The sequence below is a fragment of the Chelonus insularis genome, unplaced genomic scaffold (assembly GCF_013357705.1).
Source record: "Chelonus insularis isolate UGA/USDA-ARS -01 unplaced genomic scaffold, ASM1335770v1 contig_57_pilon, whole genome shotgun sequence".
Lineage (NCBI taxonomy): Eukaryota > Metazoa > Arthropoda > Insecta > Hymenoptera > Braconidae > Chelonus > Chelonus insularis.
Genome location: NW_023276654.1, coordinates 798,489 through 813,469, shown reverse-complemented (window position 1 = coordinate 813,469; position 14,981 = coordinate 798,489). Strand labels below are relative to the sequence as shown.

The 14,981-nt window shown below is 30.7% G+C and overlaps 1 protein-coding gene and 1 pseudogene across 1 annotated transcript; both read left to right on the top strand.

Annotated features, from left to right (window-relative positions):
- The window catches only part of LOC118070412 (fatty-acid amide hydrolase 2-like), a 104,452-nt pseudogene extending 98,800 nt beyond the window's left edge, over positions 1–5,652 (top strand).
- A 246-nt stretch (positions 5,653–5,898) lies between these two features.
- LOC118070409 (uncharacterized) lies at positions 5,899–9,733 on the top strand. Its single transcript, XM_035088998.1, has 2 exons — positions 5,899–6,878; positions 7,121–9,733. Exon 2 carries the CDS (start codon positions 7,141–7,143, stop codon positions 8,572–8,574), a length of 1,434 nt encoding a protein of 477 aa, XP_034944889.1. The 5' UTR covers positions 5,899–6,878; positions 7,121–7,140; the 3' UTR covers positions 8,575–9,733.
- Positions 9,734–14,981: the final 5,248 nt, after the last annotated feature.

Genomic DNA, 14,981 nt, shown 5'->3' with positions numbered 1-14,981 from the left:
GCAGGAAGGAGTACAAGTAAACTTAATTTTTTAATTCAATCATTTATTTGTGATTCATTCCTTTGATTAAAATTCATGAAAGACACTTGTTGATTAATCATCTATAAAATAATAAAAATGCACAAATATATTTAAATATATATTTTCATTTTTTCTATATCCTATTATAGTAGGAATAACAATAAAAATAAATAAGATACTTTTGAGTAGTTTTCGAACGTTCCATTAATTTCTGCATTTGGATATAAAGTTGTTAAAGCTAATTTAATATCAAAGTCAAAATCAGAATAAATAATAGTAGAATGGTGTAATCTGATGAAATTTTCTGATATATACTTTTAAACTGAATACATAATATTATTTTTCCGTTGATTGGTAAGGATTATCGCAACTGGGGAAACCTATAAAAAAAGAGTTATTCACAAATTCAACTCAATTACTAATAAGATTATTAATCATTGAAGCTCTATTCATCTCATGTATTTTACTCACGTAATGTTTATGTTCTACTAAAACATATGTACAAATTGTTGTTCCACATATATCTGGTACTACACGTATTGTCGATGTAACATGAAGTACATCTACTGTAATATTTTTAAATAAATTGGTATCACCAAAAACAATTCCCGTATCGTCATCAGTTGCTGCGGTAGTTATGGAATTTTCATTACCGCACTTACGCAATTCTGAGTTATTTTCATCGTACAAAAAATTAATTATGTCAGAATATTTTTCTGTATTAGGTGTTTTTAATTCATTTCTATTGTTTATCATTGTATGAAAAACAGCGAAATAGAGAACAATTCGAGCTACATCAACAAATCTAAAAATATTGATTTATGTATTATTAAAATGTAATAATATTAACCGGGAAGCCAATCAACTAGGAACAAAATGGCTAACGGATTTCAACTAAAATAGCCAATCGACAATCAAATAGAAATTTTGCGGCTTCCGTAAATGATGAGTTCCGTAAAAATTAATTTTTAAAGAAAGAATTTTTATAAAATTCTAAACCCATCAATAGTAAATGTAAAGATGAATACGAAAATTTTCAGAGTACTCACGTTCCGTTCTTGGTAACTTTATCTTTATAGTACTCATGACCTCCAATTACTCTTTTTTCTTTTCGCTCTCTTCTTATGGGTGGTATTTGAATAAAATTAAATCTTTTAATTAATTTAAATTTGAACTATTTAGTTTCCTCACGTCTATGACTAGATTTTAAGTGGGCCTTAAGTGGTGATTTGGTAGATTCTCGTGACACGGTGAGAATGGAGATAAGACTACTGCTAGAGTGCCCTTGAAGTATGGTTAGAACTCTTTTTGGGGTTTCAGAACTCTTCGGGCTTTCTTTCCTAAGCGTGTGTAGGTGGGCAAACTTTCGGAAACGTTATAGGCTTTTTTTAAGTAAGTTGGAGATGTACACACCCCTCGGAGAATCACTGTGGCGGTGAACTCCTCAACGTATGGATCACTGGAGGTAGCTCTGCTCTACTTAAACGATCCTATTGGGAAATAAAAATTGAATGGGAAAATTGCATCGAAAATTTCCTACTGAATCCTATTGGAAGAGCATTCCCTATAAAAATCCATTGAGCCCCAATCAATTGTCCCACGAAGATGTCCCGAATCCGTTTCAGTTTTTCTACAGAAATAAAAATTTTTCTATAGGATTTTAATATTAACTTTATAATCCTATTCATTTTTTTTCTTTTCTTTTCAACTTTCCAATAGGATGCGATGTTGTTTAATCAGATTTTTATACTTTTGAATTTTCCTATCAAATTATAGGTAAAAATATAGAACACTTTAATAGGACAGATTGTAACTTAAGAGGATTTTGACATGTAACGCATTCCCATTAGATATCTACAAATCCTATTCAACTTTTCAGTAGAATTTAATGTTATTTAATGGGATTTTAACTCTCTGAAAATTTCCCATTGAATTAAAGGTAAACCTACTGAACATTTTGATCTTATAACGGTAAAGTTAAAACCGGTGAAAATACTGAACACCCTTAGCGTACGATACGCTGTGAAAGAGACAGAGCAATACGTTAGCGCTTGGCTATTTAAATGGTGGAAAATTGAGTATAAAATAATTTTTAATTATAATTTATATTTAATTATTATTTTAATTTAATTATCAAAATTTCATCCATTGCAATATTTCCCAATTTAAAATCTTATATGACTGGACTATGCATAAGTATGAAGCAAAATGAAAATAATCGTGTCAATTATAAGTTGGTTCAGTTATTATGCAATAATTATTACATATAATATCTTTGGGCAGTATTGAAATATAAACAATATCAGTGCTCATTAGTGGTCTGGGTGCGATCCGAGAGGTCCACACGACTAACTTCCCAGTGGAAAGAATGATAAGATTCAGTTTTTTACCAGTTATTGATTCTGCAAAAAAATGACTTGACCGATTGTGCTAAAAATCTAATCATACACACACACAGACGTCCACTCAAAAACTATTATGATCAACTCTGGGGGTCTTGAAACGTAAAGATTTTCCATTAAAGCCATCAAAAACCTATCGAAACTTTCTTTTTCTTCATCCGTGGAATCAAACTGTATCTCATTAGGTAGTCTGTTAATAGAAAAATAATTTTCGAGCATTATTTGCCTATAGGAGTCCTTTAAATTCTATAAAAACTTATTGTTTCCTGACCTACAGAATCAGACTCCATCCTATTAGGCAGTTTGTAAATAATAATAATAATAGTTATTGGCACCGTAACATAGAGTCATATACAGCCAGGATGTAGATATAAAATTCAGCATACATTATACATGTTAAGTACAGTTCACATTTTTAAGTATTTGCATTAAACGCATATACAAATATTTTTTTTTCTAAATTATCCATTACAGAAGTAATTGATAATTTTGCCTTATAATACTACAAAAAAAAATATTAATGACGAACCCTGTTTCGAACTAATAGTCTCCCCTTACTCTCTTGAGATCCTGCAATGCATGCAAGCTTACTGGCCTGAAGGGTTTTCACACGCGGAATAATTACGTTTACAATTATAGTAACCTTCACTTTATTCCCTGTCCTCAGCTATAATAACAGGGGATTATTTCCTACCAATTGAGATAGCTGTAAACTCCTAAAGTAAATTTCAATAAAATTGAAAGATTATGGTGAAATAATTAAAGACTATGTTTTGGATATGGGTGGGAAGTTTGGCAGTAAAAGTTACAATATATAATGATGATAATTATGACGCCAGTGTGACCCAATGCTCTGTTTAATACACGCGGTGAAGTGATGTTGACTCACCAGACGCTGGTCAATGATGTTGATGTGTGACTCTGGTTCTGTCCCCGTTGACTCCAGTAGCTTCCAGGCGGGCTTAGAGACTCAAGGACTTGGCGTTGCCCAGGGCCGTCCACCTTCGACCTAGTAACACTGGATGTTCCCAGTTTTCCACTGAAGCTGAACTCAAACTGATACCAATTGTGACGATTTTAGGTGTACGTTGTTTTGTTTGGCGGCTGTAGCCCGACTAACTGCTCGCTCGGTGGCGAGACGCTTTCATGGCTTCAAACCGGCATCGCCTTCTACTCGGAAAGGCTCCGCCTCCTCAAAATTCTTCCAATTTTTTTTACCCATTGAATAATCCTCATTCCTATTTGAACTCATCTTTGATATTCTATGGCATTCCCATGTTTCCGACTCGATTGCCAATTCCCTTTCCATATTTTTATTATTCTATTTGAATTTGTTAATGGGAAAACTCAAATTTTTATGGGATTATAATATTTTTTTTAAATTCCTATTAAAATCGATAATTTCCTATATTTCTCAGGTTGCTCGTAGAAATATTGTAGGTGTGGAAAATCACTGGCTTGCACATAGTCACTTGTTTTTTTGCCCCTTTATTCACAGATATGTAATGTTTTGAACGCACGAGTTCTCACAAAAGTTATTACTCGACGACTCAGTCTACAATAATTGCTACCAGGTCAAGTTTTGGGATTTTTTGTATAAATAGTTTTCTCCTTTCTAGGTTTTAAGTCTTTCTAGAATTTTTCAGGACCTTCGAGGATCGTGCAGGACTATACAAAATTACTTTATTTCATCACAAAGATTTTCGTTATCTATACATCATATGATGTGTTTTGACGTCTATATTAATCATGAGCCATAAGAAAAAGAGTCTTCTAACAGGAATCGAATTTCGTCTATTACAAATTATTCGATTACCCTGAATTATGATGCATTGTTAAGATAGTGTTCGGAAGGAAAATATGTATTTCATCTTTAAAATTTTTCTTATGACTTCAAAAAATTGTAATTATGTAGTTAGGTCTTATTTTTAAATATGATCAACAATGAAAAACGGGATATATGTAATATATTCAAGTTCTCCAATGCGCAATTTGTTCTTTTATTAAAATGAAGTTACCAACCATGTAAAATGAATGGAAACAAGGTTTTTTTCATAATATTATCGTACGGAAATATTTTGCTGATAAAGCTCTGAAATAGTATGAAAACAACTGGGAAATCAGTTAGATATCTCTGGAATACTTTGCTTTTTTATAGAAATATGCTGACCAATTTGTAAACAACTCTTAAAAGTGCTGAAAATCTCTAAAAATATTTTCAAATCACTTCATTAATAGGAACATGCTGTTAGCATTTTTCAGAGATTTTTATGATTTATATTAATGCTTTTTGAAAAAATTTATTTAACGAGTCCAGCAATACATTCAGGTTTTGAAATAAATGTCTTTGAAAACGAAGTTACATTTATTATTTGAAGATAAAAATCTTAAGATAAGAATAAAGTTTTCTTATTCGAACCATGAAATTACTATCCAAAACATTTTCGATCAATCGATATTTTGTAATGTAATTCCACACACTACGTGGACAAAATTGCAGAAATCTGCTAGTAAATATATAAAATTCCATACAAAAATATAAAAATTTTGTATATAATCTTATATAATTAAATACAATTCGATCCAATTATTTTTTATCGAAATAAGAATAAATTTTCCTGAACAGTCATAGTAGTACACAATGATTAAATCTGTTTATTATCAATTTCGATTCGTTAATTAGAATGTTCCATTTATCGATAAAAGAAAAATAATCGTCATTGTTTCTACCAAACACTGCTCTTCAATTATAAAAACTAAAAATCTTCATATTAATCCTACCTACTAAAATTTTCAGGTGATTGCAGCACCTCAACGTGATCATCTTTGTGTAGCTATAGCTCAGGAATTAGAAAGAGTATTTGGAGGATATGTTTTACCACCATCTACTTAATATTTATAGCGAAGCGAGTTTTATTACTTTTAGAAAAAATAAAATAATGGTATATTCCATAATATATATTTTATTTAACTCACAACGCCGATAATAGACTACGCGACATAAATAGTGTCCGATTTTTGCAGTTTTTTTAAAATTCCCAATGCTTTTCTATATTAAATTGAGACACCATTTCTGTCGCGTACTGAAAATGTAAGTAAAGTTTGTGAGAGCTGAAACTAACTTTTTCTTTGTAGCTCTGAAACAAAAGACTACTTTTATTTCAAGTTGGAATCCATTTATTGTAAAGTAAACGTTCTATATTTAAAATAAATTTCATTTATATCTTTATGTGCACATCAAAATCTTATTCCGATATTTCATTCTGATGCTATTAAATTAATACAAGTGTTAAACAAAAAAATCCTAGTTTTTAACAACTTCTGAGCTTACACTGAAAAAAAAGGCTTAGTAAATTCAACTAAATTTTGTAGTTGATAAAATTTAGCTGATTGAATTAAAATTTGATTCAAATAATAAGAAATATTGTTGTATAACAAAAGCAAATTAGTTGATTCAATTCTAAAATATAGTTGAAAAAAATAGTTGTGTCAACTGAATATTTTATGGATTTCACTAAATTTTATTTCTTTTCAACTAGTATAATGTAGTTGATTTAACCACTAAATATCAATTGATTAGATTAAATATTTATTTTAGTCTAATTATTTTTATGCGCATACTCTGACTCATGGGCCTACATTTGAAGGTTGCTTGTTAACAATCAGTGTATATGAATATATATATACATATATATCCACGGAGAAAAAATTCCGTTAATTTTTATTTAAAAATCCATACACAAATTACCTTACTGGTCAAGAATGTGAGTTCAAACTTACTAAAAAGTAAAAAGTAATGATCAACATACAAAAATTATAAGTTACATAGGAAAACAAGTTTATTTAAGGTTAGTGATAATTTTGTTAGTTATATGGGCATTTCTCTGTAAACTGGGCAACTCGTTGTCTCAGGCCAATATTGTATAGTAAAATTACACATAATATCTGTTTCTTAGGTAACTATGAAAGATAAGAACCTAATCTATCTCTACTCACTGTTTAATATTTATGAAAATAAACTTTATTGTATCAAAATTGTTTTAATAGGTCTCCAAAACCAGTCCCCTGGTGTGTCACCAAACCACTTTACTTACTCCAGATTAAAATAATGAAAAGAAAAACTAGTTGAAACAATAAAATTGTATGATTATACAAACAATATTTTTTGATTGTTCGCGAGTTCTGTTCATTTTTAATAAATATTAATTTTATAATATTAAAAAAGTTAATTCAAGTTTGTCTCCACATTTTGTAAACAGTTCCCCTGTCCATATTTCAAATTACGCGGAATGTAGTATAAAAGTTAAACAACAGCATTACTGCGTGTAACGGAACGCAAACGATCTGAAGTTTGGCGCGGTAGCTGCCATTCCGCTCAGATGGCATTTTATTTAGTGCTACACGAGCGTCCCTCCGTGGAAGTCACGTCATAACCTGTCGGCCACCAGTCCTCTGGTAAGGAGTATTTTTGATTCTTCTTATGTTATTAATTTATATCGTAGAAACTTTATTTCGTTGTAATAGATAAATATAACCTGTGTACAACAAAATAACATAGCTCAATTACATTTTTTGCTACCTCTCGATGAAATCAAATTAAACAGGCCCCTGGTGACAGTCTCCTGTTCTGTTGAGGAACAGGGGACTGTTTCTGCATCCAGGGGACTCTTTTTATTTTATGTTTGTCGTTGTTTTAGGTAACACACCTGTTTAGAGTATGGCGCCAAGAAAGAAAAAGCTCTCTAAGGAAGAGATTTTACAAAGAAAAAGAGAAGCTGAGCGAAAGAGATACGAGCGTATTAAAAACGACCCGCAGAAAAGGGAAGAGCTTAGAGAAAAAGAACGCCTTAAATACCTTAAAAAAAAAGAAAAGGGAACAAGAAAGCTTGTTGAAAACATGACTTTACGCGAATATCGGGAGGCAAAGAAGAAGTGGCGAAAGCATTGTACGAAATATCGTAATAAGAAAAAAGTGTTAGCAAATATTACGAACTCGTTTGTGAGAGAAAATACTCCAGATTCTGATGCAAGTAATTCATGTCGAATGTCAACATCTGAAGTTCTTGAATTAGTTAAAACAAAAATTGATAGAAACAAGTTACTAAGACATAAAATAAAAAAGAAAAAAGATGAAGAAATTAAAGCTCTGAAGAAGAAAGTTTTGAAGTACAAGAACCGCCTATCGCGGTTGAAGAAGGAAGAAAATACTAAAGATACACCAAATACTAAGTTACAGAAAATGGCAGATACTCCAGAGTGTAGGAAAGATCTAGTCAAAAGGGCACTTTTCGGTGAAGTGTTGAAACAACAATTGCAAGATAATTTCTCAGAGATGAAAACACTAAAAGAAAAAAGGCTTCTAACAAAAATAGTTTCGGGAAAGATTGTTGATAAATATAAGTTATGGCGAATGAAAAACGCAGGTGTGATAACCTATAAGAGAATTAAAATGGGAAAAACGTCTCATCAAATGGCAAGGAAAAAAAACATTTCAGAAGAATGTGTAAAAGCAGTTGTAAATTTCTTCGAAGATGATTCTAACAGTAGACAAGGAGCGGGAAAAATAGAATTTATCACTAGAAAAGCGGAACGGAAACAAAAGCGATACAGGCTTGATTCATTGCTTGGCTTATATACGAAATTTAAACAACAGAACAGCAATTTTAAACTAAGTTACCAAACTTTTTTTAGACTACGACCATTTTGGATTGTCATGCCCAACGTTGACAGACGTGATACTTGTTTGTGCATTAATCATGCAAATATAGACTTGAAATTATCAGCTTTATTCAATGGAAAGATTTTAAATTATTACAGCCATCAAAAATTGCTGCAGGAGATATGTTGTGACCGCTATAATGAGAAGTGTTTGTCTCGAGAATGTAAAAAGTGCGTTGATAAGAATCCTGCATATAAAGAATTTGACGATAGAAAACCAATCATTTACAAAAAATGGGTAATAGAAAAAAAAGATTTTATAGACGCAAAATCGAAAAAGACTCGTCGAGTAACAAAATACATTAAGAAGTCTTTCAATGTGAAACCCCGCGAACTCATTACAGAATTGCAAGGAGATCTAGCGAACTTTCTGCTTCACGAAAGAAATATTGTACACCAGTTCAGTGCTATAAAAAACATAAAAGTAAGTTGACAGAAGAAGATGTTCTAATACATATGGACTTCTCTGAAAATTACTCCACTAAATACTGTCAAGAAATTCAGGCTTTCCATTTTGGCGGGTCACGTACACAGATTAGTCTACACACAATAGTAATATATTTGAAAGAAAATATTAAATCTTATTGCACAATCTCTACAAATGTTTCTCATTCTCCAGCTGCCATTTGGGCTCATCTGGATCCAATTTTTAATGATTCGCCACCTGAAATTAAAAACCTTCATTTCTTGAGCGATGGTCCAGTAACTCAGTATCGAAATAAAACAATGTTTTACATCATGGCGATAAAAATACCAAAACGACTTCCCCATGTACAAAAATTTACTTGGAACTATACGGAGAGTGGCCATGGTAAAGGTGCTCCGGACGGCATTGGAGCTACATGCAAGAGGACTGCTAATGCCGTGGTTGCTGCAGGAGGTGATGTCGAAAATCTGGATAAATTTGTCGAAGCCATTAGAGATGTCCTAAAATTAGTTTGAGCATTATACTAGATGATGCAATTAAAGAAATGAGTGCTGAAATCGAACGAGAAGCAACCAAAGTGAAAAATTTTGTAGGCACTCTCAAAGTACATCAGGTTACTGGAAAATTTTATAATTCTTTGGGTATAAAATCGAATCCTCTTGAGATAGTGATGAAAAAGCTAAGTTGCTTTTGTGACAATGATTGTTGTCTACACTTTAATATCGGAAAATTAATTTATGAAGGCAAGACAAAACTTATGGTGGAAGATGTGTTCACCGAATCAGAATCTGAGAATGAAGCTGGGCCTAGTTTGGCTTCAGTGAAAGCATTTAACACTGGTGACTATATCCTTGTCAAATTGCTTGGCAAGAATATAGAATATAGATATGTGAGCGTTATTGACAAGATTGATGAAGAAGATGGCGAAATCCGTGTCACATTCTTAAAGCTCTGTGATGATAAAGGCCAAATATTTAGATTCGATCAAGACGATGTTGCAGATATTACAATAGACCAAGTGGTACAGACACTTCCCCATCCAAATATATATTTAAAAGGGAATAGAATATTTTATAAATTTGACACTTCTGTTGATGTTTTTGAAAAACAATAAGACTTTCTTTCACTTCTTTATGTGATATTTTTATGATTATCTTCTATTATAATGAGACTGATTCTATAGTTCAAGATTAAAAGTAGTTAAACGTACTTTTAATGTATGTGATTTTACTTAGTACTAATTACTATTAAGACTAAGATAAGAAACAAAGGTTTACTTAAAATTCGATTAAAAGTAAAATATTATAAGAAGACTGTTGATTTTATATGTTTCTTTATTGTTCAGTTATTTAATTAGTGAACTTTAAAGTTTAATAAAAAAAAAAATGTTTTATTTTGGTATTATGATGGTATTTTTCATTTCAACACACAGTCCCCTGATATAGACAACAGTCCCCTGTAACGATTTTTTAGAATAAGCTCAATATTTCCTAAACTAATAGAAATATTCTTGGTTCCTTTGCCATGTTATGCTAAATAGATGAATATTTAACGCCTAAATAACAATTATTGAACATATAAGCAAAAAAATTGCCAAGACAGCTTTCCTATAGGAAGTTGCCCAGTTTACAGAGAAATGCCCATATAAACAAATAAATAAATAAATTAGGTTCATTGATAATTAACTTTCTTAACTAATTCATTCGTTAGAATGAATATGGCACGTTTTACAATATTGACCCCCCCTCCTCCCTATCTCTACGATCGAGATCTTACGCAGAAAACCTGTGTCGTCGATACAACCACCCAGATCTCCGAAGAGATCTTCCTCCCGCTCACGGTGACCCGAGAAAAATCATATAAATGACTTTTGTCTCGACCGGGACTCGAACCCGCGACCCATCGTGCGTCAAGCTGACGCTTAACTATGAGTCCACCGCGTCAATCCGTTTAAGTTTATAATAAATTGTAATGATATAACGTGTTGCCGCCAATATTAAATCGTAACGAAAAATATGAATGTCATCTTTGTTTACAATATTGAAAAAAGTAACTATAGCACTGAGGGTGTTCACACAATCAAAAACAAAAGCCGTAAGGTGTACGCATGCGTGCAAACCAATTTTTAACTTATTATGTTATTATGATATTAGTATGCACGCATACATCTTAAATTGTACGTTACAGCTTATGTTTTTGATTGTGTGAACAGTCTTCTAATACAAAGAAAGATTGTGTTAGACCAATAATTCGAAGATTCCCGACCCAGCACGGAAACTTTCAAGAATAGAAAAATTTATAGGAGAGTACCCAAATTTTTCCTACTACACGGTTCATAATAAATTATATACCGATTCTCATTTTTTTCTAGTCACTTACTAATTTTTGTTTAAAGTTTAAATAAAAATTAATATTACCGAATATTACCGTGCTGCATAAGAATTTTTACTTTTACTCTTTTTAATAAATATTGAATCTATAACAAAAATTTTAAAAGGATTACTAATTTTTCTTTGAAGGTTGTCTTAATTCTTTAGGGACTTTTTTGTATGTTAAATCTGATGCAAGAAAAGTATTCTCTGGGGTCACTTGAGTACCTGGAAAGCGTCGCTTTAATATAAGCCTGATAGTATAGTCAGGAAACCATGATTAGTACTCATACGGAAGTTTGGTGACTATCACCAAATTTCGAGAACAGTTGAAAAGTATGCACAAATGAAGAATCATTGATATCCATCGATAAAAGAAACTTTCAAATCGGAAAATGATGTAGATACAATTAATGAGGAGAAATATCTGTTACGCAAATCGAATAAATGATCAATTTTTGTACTATTTATAATTTATTAAAGCATTCTGTTCTATCAAGATAATTTTTTTTTGTTATCTTCGATAGGAATGAGATTAGAGTGTCTGCTCATCTGTCCGGGGCAATCTTGGGCTGAACCGATGTCGATGAAACATTGCAGACATGAACAGAAAAATGTCATGAATGACATAGACTACTTTTTGTTTATGTGAAATGTTTACAACAATTAAATTTGTTATGAACAATAAAAAACGAGATCTATGCAATTTAGTCAAGTTCTCTCCACGGAACATTTTTTCTTTTACTAGAGAAAAGTTACACAGCATGTAACTTGCATCGAAATTAATTCTTTGTATTTTTAACAACTGAATTCGTTATAAACAATGGGAAATGGGATTTATACGATGTATTTAAGTTCTTCCAACGGGAAATTTTCTCTTTCATTTAATAAAAGTTACTAACCATGTAAGATGAATGAAAACGAATTTTTCTTATTTATGATTACTAAATTTGTTATGAACAATTGAAAACGGGATCTATGCAATAAATTCGAGTTTCTTCACCGAAAATTTCTTTATTTTACCGGAACAAAGTTGCAAATTATGTTACATAAATGGAAATGATCTTTTTCTGTTGACAACATTGTTCCTTTGATTAAAAAAAATTACCGACTACATATCATAAAAAAATAAAATGTCGAAACTAATTCTTTGTATTTTTAACAAATTTTATTTCAACATTTAATATTATTTTAATTTAATATTAGCGGCAACACATTATATCATTACAATTTATTATAAACTTAAACGGATTGACGCGGTGAACTCATAGGTAAGCGTCAGCTTGACGGCACGATGGGTCGCGGGTTCGAGTCTCGGCCGAGACTAAAGTCATTTATATGATTTTTCTCGGGCCACCGTGAGTCACCAAACTTCCGCTTACACGTATATATACAGGGAGAAAAAATTCCAATAAAAATTACCGTATTTAGCACAACAATCCACGTGCAAAATATTTTATCACATGAATTTTAAGTATGTTTTAATTAGATCACTTATAGATAGCAGTATTTGTCGAAAAATGTCGAAAACAATTTCAATATTCTACCTCTAATTGGTTAGTAAGAGTCGTCCAAAGAAGGGCTCAACTAAAGTTGCGCCACACGCCCCGAGTCGAAAAATTTCGACGGGTCTTACATATTGATTACATCGTTATAACATAACTTTTACATTGGATACATTGCCAAAAATTTTTATTTTACATTGCTAAGATCATTCTTACATTGAAAATGGTATAAGCAATGTTAAATTAATATATGGCAATATTAGCAATGTAAGAGTAAGATTATTAAGGTTTTATATGTAAATCTTGAGTTCACATTGGTTACATTGAAAATAGTTTCTAGTGATATAACCAATGTCAAAAAAGAATATCGTTAACGGATGATTATTGTTTTCATTTTTCTTAACTTCCATTAGGAAGTTATTGTAATTGGGTCGATTGGTGAAATTTGGATTTTCATTAATTCTCCACGTTTCAAGATATTTGCAAGCATAATGACATATTTTTAAAATGATGTGTGTGTATGTATGTACGGACGTCAACATTTTTTTTGTTTTCGATATCTTAAGAACGGATCAAGATATCAACTTCAACCAAAATTAATTCGAAAGATATTATTATAAAGAAGACCTGAAAGAAATTTGAATGAATTCGATGAAGCCGTTTTTTTTTATAACAAAATATCTAATAAGAAAATGAAAAGATTAGCTATTTAAAATACTTTTAAGCCAAACAATAACAATTTCATTTGAAAATTAAGTCGATATTGACTAGACATTATTGTTCACAACCAAATATGACTCTTAACAATTACGAATTTTTTATAACAATATAAATTTGTTATAAACAATTAAAAATTGTATTTATCGATTAACTGATGCGTATATCACATGGATTTGGATGTTTTCAACAAACATTGATTACAACTATTAAAATTTGTTATAAAAAATTATCAATGGGAAGTTCGTCGTGTTAGCACAGACAAAGTGTGCTCAGACCTATTTTTTTATTAAATATTTCGTAACAATGGTAATTTATTACTAACAATATTTCAACTGTTGTACATAGAATTCAACTGTTTATTAACAGAAAAGAGAAAAAAAAATTATAAATCAATGTAGCACAGTGGGAATCGAACGGTAAGCGCGATCTTAAAGTAAGCAACATTTAGGCCAAAAAATAGATGGATGCCCGAGGCGAAATTTTTCTAAGGACTTTTACATTGCCTACATTGAATTTAGAAATATGAGAAATGTAAACTCAATGTGAACCAAATTCAAACTTCAATGTTTAGGATGACATTGCTTTCATATTAAAAATGTGGCATAATTCCCTTTTCAATAGTAGCAATGTGAATCTAAGGTCATCTATGAATAACAAAGCAATGTAATAATGACGAAATAAATGTCATAAATTAAAGGTAGGCAATGCAAAGGAAATGTGACAAGAAATGTTAGGCAAGGTAGAAGGAATGCAATCGTTCACTAAATTTTTCAGGGTAATAATTAATGTTTTCTGCAAAGTTCATTTCATATTCTTTTAAATTCGGCCTGCAAATATTCACTGATTTTTAGTGCCAATCTAATTATTAGGAAGTTTATGAAAACTTTTGATTGACACACAAGTTCAGAAAATATCGGCTTATCGATTTCAAAAGTATATAAAATGAACTTTGCAGAGAACATTAATTATGACCCTAAAGAATTTGCTGAACCATTACATTAGAATAAAATATTTACAAACAATTTCTTTTACCGATAAATATATATTTATAAAATGAAATATATTAAAAAACCTTTCAACACTGATACAATTTAGAAACTATGAAACTATTATATTCTTCAATGAAATTCTTATATTAATTTAAACATCCATTAATTAATTAAGAAATGATACAACTAGTGATATTATGTGTCTTTTTTATTATTTCTATTTTCTTCTTTCTTTTCAGTTTTTTTTGAATATTGCCTTTTATTGACTATTAATTGATTTATATAATGAATTATCTGTCCCCTTCGAACCTCCGGATGTCTCTCTCTAATCCAGGCTGAAAAGTATCAGTTAAAAGTTTAATTTGAAAAAGTTAAGAAAACGTTAAATTGAAATCTGATAAATATAATAATAATTATTACCAACCGATTATTCCATTTAAGAGTCTCTTATTGATTCCCGATCTCCCAGTTTTTCTGGTGGCAGAAAAATGTATAAGACTCTTTCCGTACACTTCCCCTAAAATTTGTCTCAAAAAGGTAGTCCAATTTTTGTCTCTTTCATATTCTAAAGTGAGTAAGGTTAAAATTTCACTTGGCAGATAAAATTGACATCCTGGTGATAGCTCTACCTATAAGGTGAAAATACAATAAATAATATGCAATGTAATGCATTATAGTATTAGGTGAATAAATTCATATTTATATATTAAATTTACCGTTTTCGATGATGGAGACAAATATTCATCAGGCATCTATAAATAAAAGAGAAAATTATAAACTATTTTAGGAAAAAAATTTTTTAATCAATTAAATCTAAAAACAAAAGAATA

Bases quoted from the DNA above. Each gene is read 5' to 3' on its own strand.
- LOC118070409 (XM_035088998.1), top strand. From the start codon at position 7,141: ATGGCGCCAAGAAAGAAAAAGCTCTCTAAGGAAGAGATTTTACAAAGA.